The sequence below is a fragment of the Leptonychotes weddellii genome, chromosome 11, assembly GCF_054177405.1.
Source record: "Leptonychotes weddellii isolate Sample4059 chromosome 11, ASM5417740v2, whole genome shotgun sequence".
In the NCBI taxonomy this organism is placed as follows: Eukaryota; Metazoa; Chordata; class Mammalia; order Carnivora; family Phocidae; genus Leptonychotes; species Leptonychotes weddellii.
The window spans coordinates 1,749,168-1,773,331 of NC_138379.1; the positions used below are offsets into that span (position 1 = coordinate 1,749,168).

Genomic DNA, 24,164 nt, shown 5'->3' on the forward strand with positions numbered 1-24,164 from the left:
GGCCAGAGGCTGCCGTGCTGCCACGGGCCAGCAGCCTGCCCGCAGGAGGCTGGAAGGACACAGCCAGGGTGAGGAGAAGCACGGACAGGGGGCGGCCGGGCGGGTGGCAGGACAGTCTCGGGCCGTGATGGGCGGGGGCAGCGGTCCTCGGGCACCTGTCCCAAGGGTGTGCTCAGCCCTGGCCGCCGCAGGGCTGCCCTGGGGGCCCCGGCCTAGCTGGTGGGAAACGGCCACGAAGGGGCCACGTGCTGGCAATGGGGGCCAGGGAACAGCCCAGCCAGGCAGACAAACTATGGGTCAAAGGACAGCAAGCACCCCAAAAGAAACCGGCTTCCTTTCCGTGGGCAGGGCGAAATCTCTGGACACACCCAAACTGGAGCCTCTCATTCCGTGAGTCTGTGGCCGCACTCAGGAAAGCTCGGGCTCCAGCCCCACCCCTGCGTGGCTCACGGGCCCTCCCTGACTGCCAGGGCAGAGAAGGCCCTCCAGGGATCCTGCAAATCACCCTGTGCAGGCCAGGGCTCTAGCCCTGAGGGCACAAGATCCGGGCTGCCCGCCATCCTGCCGCACCTGCGCCAGCGCTGAGTAGGACCACAGCGACGCCCCAACGTCACATCTGCACGTGGAGAAATAGGCCTTCCTGATGAAAGCTGGCCTCACCAAGAGGACCTCACGGTCCAAGGAGAGTCCTCACAGCTGCAGAAACCTCTGCTGCCTCCCTGGGCCTGCGGTCCCCTTGGTGAGCCCCACGCCGGCCCGAGGAGGTGCTCTGTGGCCTCCCCATTTTACAGATGGGGAAACTGAGGAATGGCCCAATCGCGTGCTCACTGGCCCCAGGGCCAGTTCCACGGTGCCACTGAGTTGGCATCCTTGGAAGTGGACGCCGTGGTCCGCCGTCCTCGTTTCCACCCCACTGCCTGATGAGTCTTCCAGGAGCCCCTTCCCTGTGGCTGGCCTCGCCCAGGCCCTCAGGATGGGGATCAGAAACACGAGGTCCTTTGGGTTTAGGAGGGGCTAAAACACATGCACCAAAAGGGGCCACTCTGTGAGGAAGGTGCTGGAAGTGGAGAGCTGGTCAGGGGCAGTTAGTAAGACTCTCAAAACCAGAAGGGCTCAGGGGTGTGATTGGACCACGGCAGCCATACACACTTTAGTGTGAGTTAGCCTGCCATGGGTCGAGCACAAGTGTTTGGCTTTGGGGAATGCCTGGAGAGCTGTGGCCGGCAAGGGGCCCCCACCATTTACACCCAGCCTTTGCTGTCTCCTCGCTGGGCACCTGGGGCCCCAGGCTGCCCATATCCTTGCTGACTTAACTTCTTCAACAATTCGTGGACGTGGGTACTCGTTTTGTACCCAGTTTACAAATGGGCCCGGAGAGGTCAGGTAATCTGTGCAGGCCACACAGGACCCCCACGTTCCTGACCATGCTCCTGACGACAGTGTCGCATGGACGCCTGTCTCACAGTGTTCCCTGATGCTGACCATGTTTCTTTCCACTGGGCTGAAGCTGGAAAGTTCTTACGCTCACTGCCATGAGCTGAACCCCACCCCAGAAGAAATCCATCCTGCTTCCTACCCTCACCTTGCGGTCTCCTACTCATCCTGTAAAACCTATTGCCAAGGTCCTTCCTCGGGGAAGGCTCTCTGGCCGGGCTCCCGGAGCCCACAGTCCTTACCCCACACCCAGTGGTCTACAGGGACAAGCCTGGGTCCTGCAGGACTTGGTTCTCAGCTATATAGCCCTCGCAGGCTTTGCGGAGAGCTCCAGGCAGACAGAGCCCCAGGACATGTAGGGTCTGAGTGCTGGGGTGGGCACCTGGCCTGCCACTCCCGGCTCATGGGCCTCAGTTTTCCCAGCTTCAGATGAGGTCCCGACACCGGCCCCATGTTCTTGGTGGTGCCGACAGGCTTGCATGTGAATGTCTGGAGGGTCCTGTCCTCACCCAGGCCCTTATTCAGCCCCCAGACCCAGCTGACCTCACCCGGCCAGGAGGCACTCTAACCCCAGAGGCTGGACCCTTCTGGAGCCGCCGGCTGAGAGAGTGAACAGAAATCAGACTCTAAATGGTGGTTGAAATGCAGGGATGGGCTTCCAACATGTTCACTCTAAAGACTAAATTTAGATGCAGGGGGTAAACAGAGCCCAGCAGCCTCCTGATTTGAGAGACCCCCGGGCACTAAACAGAAGAGCCCGTGTCTGCAAAAATGGCTTTTCCCTCCACTCAAACTTTAACACAAACAAACGCATTTTGTTCCAAGGGCGAAGAAAAAAGTCTTAAATCCTCCCCAAACACCTCAGCAGCCAGGCATGGGGCGCCACACTTGGGGGAGAGGGGGGCTCTCACACCAGTGTTGGGCGTCCCCACCCGGGCTGGGGGGACGGGAGGAGACACTCAGCCATTGAGCGGACACCCCTGCTAGACGACCTAGAACTGAGGCTTGGGAAGGGGGGCGCTCCTCGTGAAGTCTGGCTGGGACACCGCCGTCCGGGACTGAATAGCGCCCCCCCCCCCCCCAGATTTCATGTCCTCCCAGACCCTCAGAATATGAGCGTATTTGGGAACAGGGCCTTTGTCGAGGTGGTTACGGGAAGCTCTCGCATGGAGATCATCCTGGTCAATCCAGGCAGGCTCTAAACCAAAGACAAGTGTCCTTATAAGAGACAGGAGATGTGGCCACAAACCCAGGGATGCCTAAAGCCCCTGGAAGCTGGAAGAGGCAGGAAGGACCCTCCCCTGGAGCCTCCGGAGGGAGCGTGGCCCTGCCCATGCTTTGATCTCGGACTTCTGGTCTCCAGACTGGGAGAGAATACGTTGCTCTTGTCTTAAGCGCCTCAGACTGTGGGACTCTGATGGCCTCCCCGGGAGACGAATACCCCCGCTGTCCCCAGTGCCACGGCTCGTGAACTCACTTATTCATCCATACAACAGACACTGCTGAGCCCAGATGCTGAGCACACCTGGGGCCATCCCGGGGCACCTGCAGCCTGGACGGACTCGAGGGTGTCTGCATACCAGCTCCCCTGCAGGACTCCCCCGCCTCTTCTCCATGCAGGGGATGGCCCTTCTCACTTCCCGGTGGCCCAGACGCCCTATTTTAGGGTCTATCCTGCACATCTCTAAGAAGGCGCTCTGCCCTCTGGTCGGCCCCCAGCCCAGGCCTGTGGGGTGAGGGGTGTGGGGGGGTGCAAGCAAATCTCGGGGCGGACCCAGTGTGGAGGCCAGAAATGGCCCGGCATGTGGCCTTCGCCGCCCCTTCCCTTGGGTGCCCCAGGGCAGCACCACCTGGACTGTCTGCCCCCAACAGAGAGCCTCGGGGCCGGTGCCCCCTCCCATGAGAGGTAAATGGAGCCAGGACACAGAGAGCGGGCAGAGAACAACTGCTGGGCGCAGTTGCAAATCACCAAACTAGCTTAAAAGCCCCAATCAGGGCCCGCCCCGTCTTGCATTTCTTGAGCTCTGTTTGTCCGAGACACGCCAGGAACACAGCCCATAACTCAAGCCTTGGGGGCCGCTCCTGCCCGGACAGCTGCAGGGGCAGCCGCGGCTATGAATGGGAGCCGTTTGCCCCAGAGCCCCGGGGGGCGGGGGGCCCGGGGCGGCCCCGAGACGCAGGGCCTGGCAGGAACAATGGCCAGACCAGGGCCCGTGGTGGCCGAGGCTGGGGCTGCAGCTGACGGCGAGGGCTGGGGCACCGGTGCCAAGCTGGGCACAAAGGGGCCGTTTTCCCGGCCGGCGGGCGGATGTTTGCACAGGTGTGGGAGAGTGGGGGCGCTGCTCTGCCCAGGGCTGGGGGCAGGGGAGCGGCCCGGGGAGGCTGGGAGGGCAGCGCCAAGGCTGGGCACCGCTTATCAGCCGGGCCTCGGGCGATCACCCACACACTTCCTCCTGGTTCTGGGCGGCCTGTCCCTGCACGGGCCCGTCACCAGGATTCGGCCCCTCCACCCACCACTGGCAAGCTCCCTGCTGGGGCTGAGCCCTCCCGCCCTAACCTGCTAGGGCCTGCCGCACCTGGGCCGGCGAGGGAGCACAGAGACCGGAACCGGGGCCTTCCCCAGCCCAGAGCTGGGTCAGCATGTCCTTCCCTTCCTCGAGCAGCCTGGCACGGTGGAAACTTCCAGAAAACATGCAGACGCGCCAACATCAGGGGCCCTCCCTGTATGTTTGGCATCACAGGCACGAGACACAGACAGCAGGGGCCTGTGGCGGCCTGGGGGCCACAGCGAGCCTCCCCACCCCTGGACAAACTGGGATGGGTCTCCTTTCTGGAGGATGGTGAGGAGCCCCAGGAGAGAGCAAGGCCCACTTTTTCTGGAAGGGAAAAGACGGGACAGACCTGGCTGTTAGCCCCTGCCCAGCGCCCCTCAGACCCTCCACTGCCCCCAAGGCCTCGCCACAGCTCCTGTCCCTGCCCCCCCCCACCCTAAAGAGACCGGACATCAGCCGCCTCACGCCCAGCTCTGAGGGGCTCCCCACCCAGCCACGCTCAGCCTGTAACTGGGGCCACTGTCCACCGCTGTTACCCGCTCCGCTGCTCCCGGCTCTGTTCTAGACCCCCCTGGGGCGCTAGCTGGTTGCACCCCAGAGCACTCTGAAGGAGGGAGCGCTGTACCCCATGGGAACGGTGGGGAGTGTGAGGGCCTGGCCTGTGGCCCATGCCCTGATCCTCCCCACAGCAGGCCTCCACCCCAGGATGCACGCTGTGCCCTCTGTTCCCAGGCCGTGTCCTGGTCCCCGCGGGTGGGGAAGCTACCAGCCACCTTGCACTGAAATGGCCAGAACCCTCCCCCTATGAGGCCAAGCTGTGGTGGAAGGTGTGCTAAGGGGCACCCTTCATGCCCTCAACAGTGGCTCCGCGGGCCCACACGGCAAGGACACAGGCAGGACTCAGGGTGTGTGTGGCTGGCGGAGCCCCGCCTGGCTGTCCACAGCGGTGAGTGGTCCTCTGTGCAATGTCCCCCGTCCCTGCAAGCCACCTGGCCTGCCGGGAACTGCCCCCCCACCTTACGTCCACCTCTCCCACAGACGGGCAGCTCAGGGAGCCCAGCGCCACCAGCCCATGCTCCGGGCCTTGCAAGTGAAGCCAGCGTGCTGGGCCCTGCGGTCGTGTGCCCAAGGAGCCCATCTCCACAGCCAGGGGAGCCTCAGGGCCCCTGGGGCGGGGGGGGAGCCTGCACGTCTCTGGGCAGGGCCCGGCTACGGCATCTACAGGCCTGGGGCACAGCCAGAACAGGGGAGCGCTCTTCCTTTCTCACGAGGACCCCTGCCCGTCCTATCCTGGGTTGTTTGCTATTTAATGTCGTGCTCCTTGGCACAAAGATGCTCCTGGGGCCAGGACAGACCCTCCCGGACAGGCAGGCCCCACGCCTGACCCCACCCTCCCCATTCGGCCAGGGCAAAGGAAAGCTGTCACCCTGGGTGGGGCCCCACAGGGCCCCACCTGGGGGCGGGCAGGGGCTCCCAGCCCCCACACACACCTCGTCGCCCCATCGGACACTGGTTACACCAGCTCCAAGACATCGAGGACCTCCCGACGGCGTCCTCTGAGCATGAAGGGTCCACCACAGGGCTCCAGAACCCGGTGCCCTCCGCCCCGCTGCTGCCTGGGGCGCCTGTCCCCACTTACCACCCCCCACCACAGGGCATCCGCGTAGCTGCCAAACTCCACTTGGCCCGACTCGTTCACGGCGTCCTTCTCGGCCAGGTACACGAAGTACGAGGAGAAGATGAGGCCCAGGAAGCCGATGTACAAGGTGGTGATGAGCTCCTGGGGGCAGAGCGGGCAGAGGGCGTGTCAGCCGAGCACTCGCGGCGTCCCCGGCCTCTGTCACAACACTCCGGACAGACATCACAGGCCAGGGGCCGGCCCAGCACACGCTCCGGGTCCCACGACGGTTCTCCGTGAATTCCCGCGTGGTTCCCATGCCCGCACTGCACTTCAGGACCCCTCCACCCCTTTCCTCCATGGCCGGCGTTGGCCCCGGCCATTGCCCGGAGGGTCAGGCCGTCTTGCAGAGGCTCCGCTGGCCCTCGGCTCAGCCCCGAGAATGGTGGCGACGGGCCTCGCCTTCACGGGACTGTTCCCATCTGTGGCTTTTAGATCTCTGAGCCTCTGAGAGCCTCTTTTCTCCATCCTGCACTTCTGCCCCTGGCTTCCTGCCCCCCAGCTCGAGGGAGTGTGGCCACATCGTCTGCCTGGCTGACATCGCACCCCGTCCTCCCCACCTCGGGCCCCTGCGCCGCGCCCAGACCACCCACCTGGCGGTGGATGAAGACCACGGAGCCGAGCAGCCTCCAGGTACCTCCCTGACGATCCACGTGCAGCATCCTCAGGATCTGGAGGAAGCGGATGCCCCTGCGGGGGAGACACCTCTGTGCTCCTGCCCCCGACTCACCCCACTCAGGCACCTCTCACCAGCCCCCAGCCCCGCTGCAGCCCCTCAAAGCCCAACTCTGAATCTGCCCGCTTGCCACCACGCAGGCCTCGCTGTCTCCTTCTCGAACACAGGGTCGGGGGCTCAGCCAAACCTGCACATCTCCAAATTCCTCTGCTCCCCAGACCAGATTCTGGGGAAGGCCCTGGGATCACCCCAGTTCACTGACGAGCAAACCGAGGTCCCCAGAAGGTTAGGTCCCAGCCCAAGTCCCAGAAGTGCTCTTGCTGGGTCTCCAACCCGGGCGGCCTAACTCCCATGTGGGGTCTGAGCCTGCGCCCCCTCCCCTAGCACGCTGCCCCGGGCTCTCGCACCCCCAGCTGGGACGGCTTGTAGCCCATTGTACCTGATGGCTGAGGTGGCAAACACCTGCCCTTTGGAGCCCACGCAGAGGACAACCATGGAGGCCAGGACCACGATGAGGTCTGGGGGGAGGGGTGGCACGTCACCAGCCAGGCTGCTGGCTCAGGACAGGAGCCTGGCGGTCAGGAGGACAGGGCCACTCGGATGGGGCCCTCTGTCTCAGTTACACCCAGGCCCACCCGGCCCACCTCCGTGCCCCACTCCCAGGCTGCTGGGGCAGCAGACCCCCCAACGCTGTGCTGAGCATGGCCAAGCCCAGACCCACGAGCAGCGTCTGAGGCTCCCTCCTGCATTGCAGGGCTCAGGGGGTCACTCCATGGCCTCGGGGGACCCTGTCTACGGGAGCTCATGATGGGGACCCACCCTGCCGGATCTCCATTCCTGGGGAGGGTGCCCAGCCCGTGCCCGGAAAGCTCGGGGTGAAGCTCCCCTGGGGGCAGGCAGGACTCACCGATGATGGAGATGGGCTTCCGGGCAAAGCGCAGCCTCCCCCAGATGCCTACGTACTTGCTGCGGCAGCCTGCCGACCAGAGACGGACCACGTACTCCGTCCCAAAGAACACCACCAGGACAATCTCCTGTGGGGCAGAGGGGAGTGAGCCGGGGGCCTCCACGGGAGACGCCCAAGGGCAGCAGCTAGCCCGGGCCCTGGTCTGCCCCGGGGTGGGTGGCACCTACCGCACAGTCCACCTGGACAGGCCAGTGGCCCAAGGCCAGGTCCACTGCCAGCAGACACCTGCTGCTTTCCAGACCAGGGCCCAAGGGGATGTCTGCACCAAGGATGTTCCCCCAAGGACATTTCGTGTCCTCGTTGGGCCTTGAGAAACCTGGTGCCCTGGGGCCCACATTCTCCAGCCAGCACTCATGTGAACGACTGAGCTCCCAGAGCTCAGGCCATACATCCTAATTTGGGTGTTGGAGAACATCCGTCCTCATGGGATGGTCCCTCTTTCACCTCACAGCCACCATGCCACCAAGGACACAGTATCTGGAGACACTTGGCAGCCATCGCTGGGGCCCAGATGCAAGAGCACCCATGGCGGTGGGGGGTGGGGGTGGTGGGCACCAGGAGTAGGAGGGGAGGGGTCTCAGGAGGCTCCTTCCATGGCCAGGGCTCTGACAAGGACTGTTCCCCACGTCAGTCTGCAGTCAGGCTACCTCGAGGAGGGGAAGCCAGAGCGCCAAGGGCTCACATCCAGGCTGCAGAGGATGGATGGGCAGTGGACACAGGGTGGTCAGGTGGATGCTGAGTGGTCAGGTAGATGGATAGACAAACGAGGACAGACGGTGTAAGAACCAAGTTCAAAGGGAAACCAGACAACCCAGATGAAGTGGACAGGTTCTTAGAGACAAAAGCTTACTAAGATTACTCAGGAGGAAATGGAAAACCTTAGTAGACCTATAACTAGCAAGGAGACTGAGCCAGTGATCAAAACTCTCCCATCGAAGAGAAGCCATGGACCTGAGGCTTCACTAGTGAATTCTACTCAACATTCAGAGAAGAACTAATCCCAATCTTTCTCAAATTTTTCCAAAAAACTGAAGAGGAGGGAATACTTCCTAACTCATCCTGTGAGGCCAGCATTCCCCTGACACCAAAGCCAGAGGAAGCCCCTGGAAGAACAGAGGGGCCCAGACCCGAATCCGAGCCAGTTCCCGAGCGTGTAAGAGCAATCCCATGCTACGACCACGTGGGAATTACGTTTGGAATGCAAGGATGGTTCGGCAAAAGAAAATCAATCAGTAGAACACACTGAGTTTACAGAACGAAGGGGGGAAAAGAAACGCTGGACCTCCGTTGATGCGAAAAAGCGTAAGACCAAATGCCTCACGCTTCGCATTGAAAAGAGTGAACAAGTCAGGACTACAAGGAGACCACCTGTACGTAATACACACCACATCTGAAAACCCTGCAGTAAACAGCACGCCATTGACCACAGGAGTCATAAGACGGGACGCTTTTCCTCTACGATCAGGCACGAGGCAAGAACACTCACCCCTGTCACCCCGTGTGGTACCGGGCTCCGCACTCCGGCTGGAGCAAATAGACGGGAAAAGAAAGAAAGCGTCCAGATTGGAAAGGAAAAGTAAGAGGACCTCTGTTCACAGGGGATACAGCCTTATGTGTAGAAAACGCCACAAATTCTACACGTGCACCTGTCAGATCTTACTAGAATTCTGCAAGGCAGGGTACAAAGTCAGCAAGCACAAATCAGCTGTACTCTCTCCACCAGCAATGAACAATATTCAGAAGAAAGGACAGAAACACTCCCGCTTACAGTAGCATCCAAAAGAATAAAATAGTTATGAATTAACTGAGGAGGCCAAAGACTCACAGAGTGAAAACGGGAAAATACCGTGCCGAAAAACGGAAGGAGATGCAGAAGTGCGGGCATGCCCCACGTTTCTGGACCACGTGGGACAGAGAGGCCAACACCACCCAAAGTGGGCTATAGATACAACGCCATCTCTCCCAAAACCCCGATGAGTTTTTGTTTTTTTGCAAAAATAGAAGAACTTATCTTAAATTCACATGGAATCTCAAGGAACCCTGAGCAGCCCTAACAAAATGGGGTCTATCCATACAAGGGAATATCATTCAGCCTCATAAAGGGAAGAGATTCTGACGCCTTCTCCAGCACGGACCCACCCCGAGGGCACTGCTGAGGGGAAGAGGCCAGACGTGCTGGCCTCCAGCCGGCCCCCTGCCCTGTAATGCCCCTGGAGTCTGGCCCTGGCAGGGGGCCCCTGTTCCCATGCCCCCCTCCGCCCTCCCTGCCAGGGAGCCCACCACGAGGGGGTGGTGGACACTGTCCCCTGGCTCCCAAGTGTCATTAACTAGGGTGCTTCTGCCATCCGGCTGGTGTTGGGAGCCAGCTTAGCGGATAATGGGAGAAAACGCAGGAAAGTTTACCTCTTCCCTTTTGCAAAGAAATTCTCCTTCATAGCATGGAATCCCGTAGGAGCGAGAGAGCCGGGGGCGGGGGGTGCGCAATCCTGCAGGCTCTGTGACCTCACGGGGCTGGCTTGGGCTCCTACCTCGCCTTGGCTCTGGGGGCAGTGGCCTTGGCTGGAGGCTGGCTGAGCCCACCAGGACCGGGGCCACGTTCACCCCCCAGGCCCTCTCCCTCGCCCCAGCTCCACGTGGATCTCCTGAATGAATGAATGCAATGTGTGAACAAACCCAGTGAGCAGGCCGAGAGTGCCCTGTGCCCGCACAAGGCTTTATCTCATTCATGTGTTTCCCAAGAACCTGGTCCTGCCGGGTCGCGGTAGGTGGGATGAGCCTGTGGTCAGTGAGGTGCTCGCGGGGAACGGAGGGGGCAGTCTGGAGTCTGGCGTTTGGCCACCCTCCATGTTCCCGAAGTAGAGACATGGGCGCTGGCATCTTCACGGAGGAGGGCTCACCTGGCCGCCAGGTGGTCCCCAAAGGAGCCGTTCCTGGAGCCTCCATCCCAGCTCCGCATACCCACTCACCATCTGGCCCATCACTTTGTGGTTTTTGTTCTTATTTTGCTGTATTGGCTTATTATTTAAATACCCTCTTCGGTTGTGTCCTAAAGAGATTTAAAGTACTAGAAACATCTTATTAAAAAAAAAAGAAAAACCTTAAAAAAATAACTAACTATTAAGGATGGGCGTGTCTCCCCCACCAAATTATCTTGCTCTCACACGTTGGGAGAACCTGGTCCACAGCTCAGAGCTACCCCTGCTCTCCCAGCGCCGGCTGTCTGAGAACACGGATTCCCCTCTGCAGGGCTGAGGTGTAGGAATAATTTAAAACAATGCTAATCCTCAAATCCTGTTTGAGTCTGGAATGCAGCACGAGGCCCGGCTGGCTGCAGGCGGGCTGCATGGGGCGCTCACAGTGTCTGAGTGAGGCCCAGACCCAGGCGGGGCCGAGTTCACAGACGCCATGCGGCAGGCACGCTGGGAAGGACGGGCAGGAGCCCTTTACCTTCGGGAGGCATGAGACCTCGGGGATGCACTTTCGCTCAGAGACAAAATGACCTCTACCACCGGCAGCCTCGAGTGCCAGGGCCTCAGACCTGGGCGCTGGGACCTCTGGAGGCTCCCTGTGGCTCAAGCACTCCTGGGGCAGATCTCCTGGCCAGCCTGGCCCTTTGCTATCTCTTGGAGCCACCTGTCCTCTGACCTGGGCTCAGGAGGGCTGGACGGGCTAGCCCAAAGCTCCGGGACAGCAGGGGTCCTGGGATGTTTTCCCAGGAGGTGCCTTGGCCACCCCCAGCTGGAGGCTGCACAGGGGTGTGACTGGGCTTGACCGTCCACTTGTGGAGACTGGGGGGTGGGGGGTGGTATGGGGCCTGCAGGAGGGCTGACCGCCGGACGACACCCCCAGTCCACAGCAGGCTCATGGGAGGGCAGGGCCCTCGCCTCCTGGTTCTGGGCTGAGGGAGGCCAGCTTCCAGCCTCAGTGGCCCAGGTCCAGGAGGGGTGACCCCCCCACCCCCGGCCACCCTCTGTGCCCTGAGTTTTCCCCCACCTGGCAGGAGCAGGCCCAAGGGCCATCTGTCTTTGCATACCAGGCCCTAAGCAAGCCCAAAGGTGAACTAAAGGGGCCTTCAAGATCCTCCCAGAGCCTGCCAACAGCTGTTAACTCCCCCAGGCCCTCTGCTCAAGCCACCTCTGTCCCTCCTCACTGTCCATACATTGAGGTCAGGGTGTGTTGGGCCTCACCCCCAGCCTATCCTGAGAGCTTCCCATTAACCCAAGGCAGCTCCGTACCCCAGGCGCTGGCCCGACCCCAGCCCCCCAGTGCTCTGTGCCTGGGACTTTCCTGGTGCCCACCCCCCCCTCCGGCCCCTCTCCAGGTCCTCATGCCCTTCTCAGTCCAGCTCAAGCCCTCACCACCCCCCGGGAACAGCATCCACCCCACCCATGGAAACCACTTGGCTCCGCCATCAGACACAGCCAGCCCAGAGGCCCTCTCGGCCAGCTCCGCCTGGTTCCTGGTGTGCACCCGGGTCCAGGATGCAGGCCGGGAGGCGGGGGTGTTGATGGAGCACGGCCCTGAGCTCTGCCCTGCAGATACAAGGAGAGAGGCTGGGCTTGTGACCGGGATCTCGCCGAGACCACAGTAAAACCAGAGGGACAAAGGGACCCCTCCTGCCCTGGCCACTGTCACACAAAGCAAGACCGCCTCCCAGCTGCGGTCAGCATCATGGACGAGGGGCCCATGAGCCAGGGTGGGTGCAGAGATAGAGGTACAGAGCCGAGCACTTACTCAGCCGGAAGCTGAGATGGGGGCCTTAGGGGACGGAGCGGCCGACCAGCCCCCCACCCATGTCGTCCCATGAGTCTCAGTCCAGGCCGATCCTGGGCTTTTCCTGTGGGTCTCACTGGTGGCAGGTGGTGGGGGTGGCTCGAAGTGATGTTGTCTGTATAGTTTACAATGACTTTTACAAACACGGTTCCTAAGCAAGAACCCAATTAAAAAATAGGTAAAGAATTTGAATAGACGTTTCTCTAGAGAAGACATACAAGTGATCAATAGACACAGGAAAGGATGCCCCACATCACTCGGCATCAGGAAAATACAGATCAAAACCATGATGAGATAGCACCTCATACCGGTCAGAACGACTAAAATAAAAAACACACACAAAAAACAAGTGCTGGCGAGGATGCGGAGAAAGGGGACCCCTCTTATGCGGCTGGTGGGAATGCAAGCTGGTGCAGCCACTCCAGGAAACAGTGTGGAGGGTCCTCAGAAAGTTAAAATTAGAGCTACCCTACGACCCAGCAATCGCACTACTGGGTATTTACCCCAAAGAAATAAAAACACTAATTCACAAAAACACGTGGCACCCCCACATTCAGGGCGGCGTTACTGACCACAGCCAGCATGCAAGCAGCCCGCCCGTCCGCAGATGGATGAGTGGATAAAGAAGGGATGTTGTTTCTATGGTGGAATATCACTCAGCCATCAGAAGGACGAGATCCTGCCATTTGCAAAAGCACGGATGGCGCTCCAGGGCGTTGTGGTCAGTGGCCACGTCAGCCAGCTCTCATTTGTACGCGGAATCTAAACACACACGTGAAACTAAGCTCACGGACTCGGTGGCCAGAGGTCGGGGGGTGGCGGGGAGAAACGAGTGAACTGCTTTGCTTTTTTAGTTTCAAAAAGTTGAATTTTTTAAAAAAGAAAGCGGCGCCGTGGGCACCAGGGCTGGGGGGGGTGGTGTCTCACGGGGACAGAGTTTCTGTTTGGGAAGATGGAACATTCTGGAGACAGGCGGTGGGGACGGTTGCACAACACCGTGAATGTGCTTAGTGCCCCTGAGCTGTGCACCTAGACACAGTTCTGATAAATCGCCCGGTATGTGTACTTTACCACAACTCGTAAAACGAAAGCAGATTAGCGGGTGTGAGGGGCTGGGGGAGGGAGGAACGGGGGGGCAGCTGCCCACGGTTGAGGGGCTTTCCTTTGGGGGGGATGGGAGAGTCTGGAACTACAGGGGTGTGGTGGTTGGACCACAGCGTGAACGCACTAGATGCTGAGTGTGCACCTGGAGCGGTGAATGCGGTGTTGTGTGTGCTTTCCCACAACACAGACACGCCCGCTGGGGGCCCCTCCGTCCACCGGGCCCCGTGTGTCACCCGACCTGCGGCCGGGAGAGTCACTGCTCCTCCCGTCCCGGGGCGCCGAGTCCCCGTCTTCCCGGCCGCTGCTAGCCCAAAGCCCGGCACCCCGCCAGGTCCCTCCTGCGGTCCCCTCGGGGCAGCGAGGTGCAGAGGGCCAGCCGGGGTGGTGGCTGTGAGTGGGGGTCTCTACACTTCCCCTCGCCCTGTTTCATCGCGGTGTGGCCGGGGCGTGCGGGGCGCTCCCGGAAGGCTCTGGACCCAGTGCGGACGTGCCGCAGCCCAGGCGTGCTTGCCCCTGGACGGCACCGTGAGGCCCTGACTTGAAATCCTGCTGTTTTGCTGACAGACACCAGGTCCAAGTCGACTGAGGGAAAAAAGCTCCGGGTCTCACAAGGGTGCACGTGGCCCGCACACCGGCCCGCACCTGCCTTTGGTGTTTGGGGTAACGGTGTTGTGACAGCAGATCTGCAAATCCCAAGCGTGGAGATAAAGGGTCCGAAAAGCAGGTGCTTATCTGGTGTCTTCTGTGAGTGCGCACGGGGGAAAGGTTGGTGATTACTCAAGCGTTTCGTAACTCTGTGGACCCACGGCGCCCAGAGAAGGATGAAGGTCGCTGGTGGCCTTATCTACCGTGCCTCCTTTATCAGCCAGGGGATCCTCGGCGGTGGGAAGATTGTCCAAAGCCCGTGTGTTCTGAGGCTCAGCGCTGCCGGCGTCGCAGGATTTAGAAGCACTAGGAGCATCCCCACCTCGAACTGCTCCCATGTGACAGATAGCAGGACGGCCTGGAGGTTAAACCCGCTCAGATTAGCTGAGCTTACATCCCGACTTTTGGGACGGAAAATATTTTTTCTTTTGCTAAACAGTAAAGGCAGCCTCACAGACCCTCACTCTTGCCCCATCCCCAGGCTCTGTGATGTTACTGCTCCGTTATCTTTACGTGAAACATTTTAAAGAGAGGTGGACGACCAGCCACAAGGGATTAAGTGCCAGGGACTGTGGGGTGGAGGGGCCTGCGGGCTGTCGGGTGGGGGATGAGAAAGAGCAGGAACTGGGGCTGAGGACAAAAGGCACCACCGCCTCCCTGGATACGGCCAGCTCAGGGGTGCAGCCTGGGGAGGCTTTGCAGGAGCTCCTGGTCCCCTCAAAGGCCTCCTCGGGGAGAAGGATGCCCCAACTTTCCGGGGCAAGCAGGATTTCGCTGGGCAGAGATAGGGGCCCAGAGACCCGGAAGGGGGGTCATGGGGACCAGACCAGGCCACCCACCAGCGCAGGGGCGCGGGTGACCAGCGTGAGGGTCTTCCCCTTCTCCCCCCACAAGTCTGGAAAACCTGGGGGCCAGCCCGGGGCCAGGAGGCGTCCCCACGGGGCGGCGGGGGGGGGGGCCCGCAGTCCCTCCAGCAGAGCCCGGACGGCAGGCTTTGGGGCCAGCCCAGCTGTTGTGCCTCCAAGTGGGACCCGATAAGCCGCAGAGGGAGGCGGTCTCGGCATTCCCGGGACAGTCATCTGGCCCGAGAGCACGGAGCAGGCGTGCAGGCTGCTCAAAGCACCCTTTGTCTGCGGACCGCCTGTGGTCAGCTGCTCCCAGCGCACGCGCGCCCGCGATGCGGGCTCCTGGGCCTCCCGGGGACATGTGCTGCGCACAGCTGGGGCCCTCCGGGCACACTTGCCGCCCACCCCGTGGGACGCCAGCCCCACCCTGCCCGAGCTGCCCCACCTTGGGACAGGCGCCACGGCCCAGCCCGGCAGAGCGGGCAGGAGGCCTCTGCTGGGGCGGGGAGCATACCCCGCCTGTCAACTTCCCCCACCCCCGCCATGGGAAGCCCTCCTGCCCCACAGGCCCCCAAATGTGTAGCCCCACAACCTTGGCCCTGGACCCCTCTGCTTCCTGCCTGAGGTCCTGGCTCCCCGAGGTGGCCCTAACAGGGTCTGCCCCCTGCTCCACGCAGCCTGTGGGCCAGGCCCCGAGTCAGCCACCGGGAGGACAGGGAAGGGGGCCCTGATGCCCGAGGGGAGCTCTGGGCTGGGACAGAGGGGCAGGCCCCTGAAAGCCCCCACTCCCCCACAGGACGGCAAGACAGAGCATCACCGAACCCCCAGGGCAGGGACCCCAGTGGGCCACTCAACCCTTCCAATGCCTGAGCATCCTCATCTACAAAATGGGGGTCCGGGGGTGTCCACCTCCTGGAGCAGTGGGTGGGGGCTGAAATGATAAGAGCCCCTTGGGTCTGTGGAAATGCCACGGAAGGACCTATAGGACAGGGTGGCATTGAATGGGTTCAGGATAGAGGGGACCTCCCAGGGACAGGTGGGGAAGAGGGTGCGGCGTGGAGGGGTGGAGAGCCCCCGGCCTGGTCTGGGCCTGGCACGCCCAAGGCCTGCCCAGACCTGTCTCAGGAACCCCCTGGCTGCCTGCGGCACAGATGCCCCTGCTGACCCGACCCCTGACCCTGTATGAGGCACCCCAAGCTCTCGACACCTCGATCTGGACCTGACCTGCGTCTCCCTGGCCTGCCCAGCCTCCTGACAAGGCAGTGGGACTCATCCCAGCCCAGGGACCCCTCCCGACCTCCTCGGTCATCTCCCCAAGGCCAGGGTCTGCCTTCACTTTGGCAGCACGGTCCAGCGCTGAGCCCTAGCAGGGCACCCACCCAGGATTCAAAGGGCCAGGGTGGGTGCCGCAATCCAGGGGGCCGAGGGACCCAGGGAGACCCACGGTGCCCCAGGTCAGACACTATTTCGCTCTGGGTGCGATGTGGGTCTCCACCTCCACGTAGGTCTGAGGACCACCTGCCTGAAGCCATTGGTGCTTTGGGGCCCCCCACGCAGCCTCTCCTCAACGGGCCAGCCACCCCGAATCCCTGGAGGGCCCCGTGAGGAGGTAGAAGCCCCCTGCCTGGGGGTGGAGAGCCTGGACAGGCCAGTCGCCTCCGGTGCCGCCCCACCCATGAAAGGTCGTCACGGGTTTGGGGGCGACTCAGGAGGTACTACTGGGCCACTTTCCCTCGAGAACCAGCCCCACCTGCCAGTTGTCTGGGGTGGCCATTCTGCAGGTCAAGCAGGAGAGGCCATGAGACTAGTTCCGTCACCATGGGGACGGACGTTCCCATCTACCCAGCCGCCGGGCCCTGCGAGCAGGCAACAGCTGCCGTCCGGCCCCCTGGCCTGGTGAGGGGCCACGGCACTGCCCCCCACCTCAGTCACTGCCCGAGCAGACGGCTCCGGGGCGGCCTGCTGTCCAGGCTGCCTGGGGGTACAGTGAGGCCCTGGGGGCGCCCCGCTCCTCAGCCCCCTGGCTGGGGTCAGGCCCCTGGGCTCCCCTTGAACCACCATCCCCAGCCGCACCCCCTGGGCTCAATGGCTGGTGGGGCCGGGCCATAGGTGTCCCGACTCACAGACAGGCCACCTTCTCCCGGCCTGGGCTTCCTGGGGAAAGTCCGGTGGAGGCCAAACGGCCTTGGGGGGGGAGGGGGAGGCAAGAAGACTCGAGGACAAGTTTTGAGCAAGCAGTTCCTGCAGCCAGGGCTCAGGCTGGCCCGACCACAGGAGCCTCCCCAGCCCCGTGTCGGCCTCCAGCTGCCTCCTCCTCTGTCCGAAGCTCCACAGGTACCTGCAAACCCCACTGGCCGTCGCCCGTGGCACCGCAGAGGGGTCTCAGCCCCACGGCGGTGTGTGTATTGAGGGGGCGGGGGGGTAAGACCAAGAGAGAACTCGGGCCCACCGGTGGCCCTAACATACCCTCAGGCCCATCATCCTTGGATCGCAGGCTGCCTGGCTCAGCCTCTGAGGGAACACTGCCCAGCGGTCACCTCCCCTGCCCGTAGACCGCAGGTGCCGTACCAAGGCCGCCTCCAGTCCCTCACGATTCCGGTGGTTGGGCAAGGTGCCCCGGTGCTGGGACCCGGCTCACAGCACAGGACCATGTGCCAGCATCCCTGGAGTGCTTAAGCGCTACCCACTCCCCCCACCCCGCCTGGGTGCTCCCGAGGTCGGGAGGTGGACCGGGGCCCAGCCACTCCCGGACACCTGGCTGGGGTGGGGGAGGCAGATGTGACCGGGAGGCGGCCCCCCAGGGGCAGTGGTCTTCTCCCTGCTCAGAACGGGCTTCTCACAGCCTCATGAGGCAGCTACACGGCCCCTGGGCTCCCCCGGGGCACCTGGCAAAGAGCGGGCAGCCAGGAGGTAGTCCATGAATACATGCGCGCGTGTGTATAATGTACGCATTTTACCTATTATTTGCTTTTAATGAGTGAATTTCAAGCCACGTGGGGAGACAACATTGCCACGCAAGGAAGCCACTAGCAAGTAACCGGTATGAAGACTGCAGGTGTCCACCGTCGGTGCTGGGCGGGGGGGGCAGACCGGGGAAGTGCTTCCTACCACGCAGAGAGATCGACTTTCCACGACCCTATGTAGCGTGCTCCCTCCACGTTCATCTCCTCTTCACCCTGATGGTGACCGAGGAGAGCACTGCTTAATTCCCAAACGGCGGGGCCTTTGTGGTAAACTTGCATCTGTTTATTTCTAGTAGTGTTGGGTTTTGATCACAGCCAAGTACATCTCAACTTCTCAGAATGTGCTAGATGATTCTTCCCAGCCAAGTGAAATGATTGGTTCTACCAGTGTTCCGTGGGCATAAGGAGAGAACATCTCCATTATCAAGCCCTACTACAGTGCTGGTATTAAAGTTACAATGCTCCCGAGATTCTTCGCTGCTCCTCCCGCTGTATCTGGGCTCTGTGCACCAAAAGAAGGTGGCCAAGGGATCATGCCCACTCTCCAGGCCTGCCCATCTCCCGTCCCAGGACCCAAGCTGTGGGGAAGCCGGGTGGAGCCTGCTGCCAAGGTCAGGCAAAGCAGGGAGGGGCCGTCCCCACAGAGCCCTGCCCACACTGTGGATCAGTGAGGCCCTCGGGATGGGTGTGTGGAGGCACGGGGTTTGGGGATGCTTGTTACACGGCGGTAGGTAACAGGGACCATTGTTTTAGATTACTGTTAGAGTCCACTGCAACATGGACTGTCTACACACCCGCATATTTTGTGTTCCCCAGAACTGTCCTATTCTCAGAGGTGCATTAAAGTTTCCCGCAGTGATCCCATTTAACCTGTTTTGCCCTGCATTTCCAGTAGCTTTCGTTTTACCAATTCTTTTTTTTTTTTGGTGTTTGACACATCAGAGTTCACAAATACATCTCCTCCAGAAGCCTCATGTGGGCTTGTCTCAACGCAGAGACAGACACCGCTTACCCTGCTTTTGTGTGTACTTGCGGGGCATTCCTTTGGCTGTTCCTTTGTTTTTCAACTGTCCGTCATTAGCTTGCTTTGCTGAATTCCCCTCAACGTATTTGTTAGAAATAAAAATAAAAACCTTTCTCATAGTCCTCTGCTTTTTAATAGAGGTATTCAGGCCATTTACATTTAGTGTAAAACTGGATACATCCGGTTTGATTTTTCCCATCCTACTATTTGGCATTTTATGTTCTTTCTTTCATTTTCCTTTGAGGTGGAGAGGTGGTCAATGTATTACCCCTTCCCTCCTCGTTCCTGAGTGTGGACACTTCACTAAACTGTTTCATTCCATCACTGTGCGCTCAGTGCCTAAAACTTGTAACCACACCTGCTCCAATCGGAAGAACTCCCACCATAGTTTCCCCTACAATGGCTTCATCCCCAGAGACACAGGAATCTGTGTGACTTCATCTCCTCCCTGTCCCTTCACCCCCATCAGGGGCTCTCCAACATCACTTCCATAGACTTCAGGAAACCCTGCACCATTTTCAAGAATTCCTGAGCACAGGGACCTCTTTTGTCTCCTTTCCTCTGACCAAGCCCCTGGCTCTGAGCACAGCGCCAAACCCAGGGTGCATGCCAGGACCCACTGGTACGACGGGTGACAAGAGTCCCCGAGGGCCACCGGCCTCTCATACCAAAACAGGACAGGTCAGAATGACACCCCAGGGTCCCCTGCTTCACAGTCCCACCCCACTCCCCTTGCCCAGACACCATTCGGGGCTGAAGTGTGCCTCCCCAAAGCTCATGTGAAGTCCTGAGCCCAAGGACCAGCTAATGGGACCTTATTTAGAAATAGGGTCTTTGCAGATGTAATTAGTTAAGGCCAGGTCATTAGGGCGGGCCCTAAGCCAACACGACTGGCGTCCTAACAAACGGGGTAGATGGGCACGTGCAGGGAGAACGCCGTGTGGGCATGGCGCAGAGACGGAATGATGCATCCATGAGCCAAGGAACCTCGCAGATGGCCAGCAACCACCAGAAGCTGGGACAGGACTCCTCTCACAGCCTCAGAAATAATCCACCTGCCTACACCTTGAATGCAGACTTCTGGCCTGAAGGGGAGAGCATGGGCACCTGAGGGCTCCAGGTTATCATCAAGGTCAGACCAAGGGCTGGATAAAGGTCCCTGCACATGTCCGTGTCACAGCCCCCAAAGCTTTCTCCTCCTGGGAAGGGGGTCCTGCAGGCCTCGGCGAGACGGTGGCTTTCTCTGCGTAGGCGAACACTGGCCTGTGCCTTCCCCACAGCATGGAAAAATCTCGGCTCTGAAGATAGAACCCAAAATGCTGGAAGAAGCATCCCAGGCTGACAGCAGAAGCAAAGGCCCGGGGGCAGAAGGTGGGTTTGGGGGGGGCGGTGTCCAGTGCTCTGAACAGTGAAGAAGGCAGGTGGGGCTTATCCGGAAAGCAGGTCCTGAACCCCCCACTGAGCCCCACCGCATGGCCTTGGGGCTAAGAGCTCCGTGAATCACACTCGGGGCCTCGCGCACACAGGAGTAGCTGGGCGGGCCACCCTGCAATTTGTGGTAGGGAAGCAGGAGGCCCAGAGACCGCCCGTGCCCGGCTGCAGACACCATTAGCCGCCCAGCAGCCAGCTTTACACGTATTTAAAGCAAATCCCCCGTCTTCCCCAGACAGGGCTATTTCCGTCTATGGGCCAGCTAAATGGGGTTTATTTTCAGCCCCGGAACCTCACTGCTGAGGGCCGTTAGCCCCAGCGAAGCTCCACCCCTGTGATGGCCACCTTAGCCGGCTGGGATGGGGGGACAAGGATGGAGAGGGGGGAGGGAGGGCGCGTAGTTTTATTTGCTGAGCGCCCAAGCTTCTAAAAATGTCTTATTTAAGAATTTACCCAGAACGAGAAGTTTACCAAACCGAGAGAGACTCGGGGATGAAAACCCTTTCTAATTATCTGGTTGAAGTGCTGAAAGGTTCTGCCTTGGTTTGAATAGTGTTTACTTTAGCAGAGGCTGAGGGGCTCCAAGGACCCGGCGGTCGGGGGGCTGCCACCCCGGGGGAGGGCGGGCAGGCCCGCGTCTGTCACGGGTCTTTGCAGGGTGCGCGTGTGGAGGCCCCGCTCCTCTGCGTCCCGGCGGCTGGCTACCCCAGCCGGCCCTGCACGTCCAGAGATTGTAATGACAGGCGGTGAATTTAAACAGTTTTTTTTTTTTTCTTTCAGGAATGTTTTAAGGGATTGAGAGGAAATTGTGCACGGATTTTGCTGTTTTAAGAGCTAATATGTGAACAGCTTCAGAAGGATGTATGTTGTTTTAGGGCTGGAGTTTACAGAGTAAAAGCGTAAGACAAAAGCAGACGTGCCGTGGGCTCCAAGGGCTGTCTACTTGAATTTCATTCCTCTGAGAAGGGGTGGCCTTCCCGAGAACGGGGCTGGAAGGAAACAGAGGAGGTCTGATCTTCGGCCCCCCGCTGCCTCCCACCACGTCCTGTCACCAGCGTGCCCGCAGGGGGTGCCCAGCTGGGCGGCCTGCAGCGAGGGGCTTGGAGGGAGCTGGGAACAGCTCTGGGGCACCAGCCCGCGCCCCCTGTCAGGGCACTGAGGAGGGTCCCCCGCCTTCGGATGGCCCTCGAGTGCCCACAATCCCAGCCCACGGGTGCTGGTCACGAGATGGGTAGAGGTTCCTGCTCCTTGGGGGACGAATATCAGAGCCACAAGCTACCCCAAGTTTCTCGGGAAGAAATAAACAGAATAGCCCTAAACCCGTGAAAAAAATTAAATTTCTAACCAAAAACTTTCCCACAAAGAAAAACCCAGGCCCAATGGCTTTGCATGTTCTGTCCGGCATGGAAGCAAGCCCAGTAGCCCCACGCTAACTCTTCCTGAATCACGAAGCAGGAACACTTCCCAACTGGTTATCTAATGCCAAAAGCAAAGACATTACGAGCAAACAAACCACAGACAATATCCCTCATGAACACAGATGCAAAAACTCGACACTGAATTTTAGCAAATCCAAATCCAACAATATATTTTTTAGAAATGCATCATGACCAAGTGGGCTTTATATTAAGAACCCTGGGTGGGTTTGCTATCTGAAAATCACTCAGGATCATTCACCATATTAACAAAGCAGAAAGAAAGAACACATACAATCTTCTCAATGATAAAGAAAAAGCCTCAGATTATATGCAATAGCCAGGCCCCAAGAGCCACTCTTCCCAGCAACGTAGGAAGGGATGGAGATTCCCTGGCTGGTTCAGGGCACCTATCAAACCCACAGCTTGCATCACACTTCCTGGCGAGAGGATAAACATCCCCCCGAGACCAGGAACCTGATGAGGGGGACTGCTCTCTCCTATTTACTAAATGTCGTCGTGGAAGCCAGGGCATCAGGCAAGAACGAGGAGCAAAAAGCACAGAGATTGAAGAGGAAAAAAAAACAAAAAACAAACAAACAAACAAAAAAACCCTGACTTTGTTTGGGACAACACCATCATCTCCATAGAAAATCCTAAAAAATCTATGAAAAAAAAAAAAAGCTTCCAGAACTAATAAGGTCAGTAAAGCCATAGGATACAAGGTCAACATGCTAGCAACAAATAATCCAAAAGCAAAATTGAGAAAACTGTACCATTTTGGTGTCAGAAACATGAAATAGTAACGAACCACACAAATTATGTGTGAGATCTGCGCCCTCCAAGCTGTAAAACACGGGTGAGTGGTATGTAAAAATATCTAAATAAGTGCAGAGACACATCATGTTCAGGAAGCAGAAAAGCTGAACGTTACAAAGACGTGCAGTGGACTTAAGTGTATGGCTGACTCGCCCCAGCCCTAATCAACATTCAGGCAGGGGTTTCTGTGGGGTTTTTTTTTTTTTGGTAGAAATTAACAAACTAACTCTAAGCTTTAGGTGGAAATGCAGAGGGCTAGAATTGCCAACATACTTTTGAAAATGAACAAAATTGAGGGATTAACGCAGCCTGATTTCAAGGCTTACTATGAAAGTCACATTAATCAAGACAGTGTGGCAGTGGAAGGACAGATTAGAAAGTCCAGAAGCAGACCCACGCATATGGTCAACTGATTTTCATCAAAGGTGTCAAACTAATTCGATGGAAAAACGGCACTGGAACAATTGGATAACCACATGCAGGAAAGATTTAATACCTGTCACTGCATATAAAATTAAACTTGAAATGAATCACAGATATAAACACAGAATGTAAAACTAGAAAATTTCTACAGAAATATAGAAGAAAAGTCTTTGTAACCTTGGATTAGGCAAATATTTCTTAGACAGAATACAAAAAACATGAACCTTTAAAGGAGAAAAAAAACCCTGAAAAATTGGACTTCGTCAAAACTTAAAAACTTCAGCTCTTCTGAAAGACAGTGTTAAGGAGCAATGAGAAGCCACAGATCCGGGGCGGGGGGAGGTATTGGGAAAATGCATATCTGACCATCCAAATCTAATGTCTAGATTCAGATCTCGATTATAGGAACCAGTCCGATGATTAAGGTGGGAGAGGAGCCGCGCCCTTGGTCAGACGGCATGCGTGCATGCGAGTGTGCGAGGCAAATGAGCCCAAGGCTCTGGGTGTCGCTGGTCGCTGAGGAAATGCCCCCAAAACCGTGAGGTATGGCCACGCGCCTGCTACAACAGTGTGGACCGGGCGGTTTTGAGTGCGGATGAGCCCCCGGAGCGACCGAGACAGTGGTGCGTGGATGGGAGGAACGCAACACGGAGCAACCTGTGGGAAAGAGCTCGTGGTTTCTTAGCAAGGTCCGCGAGCGTCGACTGTGCCGAGGGATTTACCCAAGAGGAATCAAGACATAGGGCTACTCGAAACCTGTATGCAATAATCAGGGCGGCTTTAATCATAACAGCAGAAAACTGGAAAGAGCTCAAATGTCCATCAGCCTGTGAATAGATAAACAAACTGTGGTACATTTTATCCTTTCCAATTAAAAGGAAACAAAGTAGTGAACACAGGCCACAACATGGATGAAGCTCAAATGCATTCTGCTCCGTGAAAGAAGCCAGACACAAAGGCTCTGTACTGCAGGATGCCTTTCATATGACGTTCTGGAAAAGGCAAGACTACGGGGACAGGAAACATCCCTGATTACCAGGTGCTGGGGGCGCGGGGGTGGGGGTGAGCTGCCAAGGGGCACAAAGGCACTTTCGGGGGTGATGGGAATGTTCTAGATGGTGACTGTGGCCGTGGTCATGGGACTGCAGACATCTGCCACGACCCGCTGACCTGGACACCTAGAGATGGGAGGTTTCACTGCTGGGAAGTTAGGGCTCCGTAAGCCCAAGTGGAAAATGGGAAGAAATCGGACAAAAAATGCAGCCCGCCTAAGAGATGTACAAGCAAATCGATCCTTTTGTAAGAGATGAGTTAACAGTAAAAGGAGAGACGCGCTAAATCAAAGAGTTGGTTTTTGGAGATTTTTAAAAAAATACCCTGAATCCAAGATTGACCCCCAGGTGCCCAGAGTGGAC

At 58.8% G+C, this 24,164-nt stretch overlaps 1 protein-coding gene across 1 annotated transcript in view; it reads right to left on the bottom strand.

The window, feature by feature from the left end:
- KCNQ1 (potassium voltage-gated channel subfamily Q member 1) overlaps positions 1-24,164 on the bottom strand; it is a gene marked incomplete at its 5' end in the record, with an annotated part of 256,765 nt that overhangs the window by 227,771 nt on the left and 4,830 nt on the right. Inside the window, 4 exons of the mRNA XM_081798456.1 lie at positions 5,626-5,766; positions 6,258-6,354; positions 6,780-6,858; positions 7,248-7,374. Of these exons, the coding sequence (XP_081654582.1) occupies positions 5,626-5,766; positions 6,258-6,354; positions 6,780-6,858; positions 7,248-7,374 (444 nt within the window). The remainder of the gene's footprint in view (positions 1-5,625; positions 5,767-6,257; positions 6,355-6,779; positions 6,859-7,247; positions 7,375-24,164) is intronic.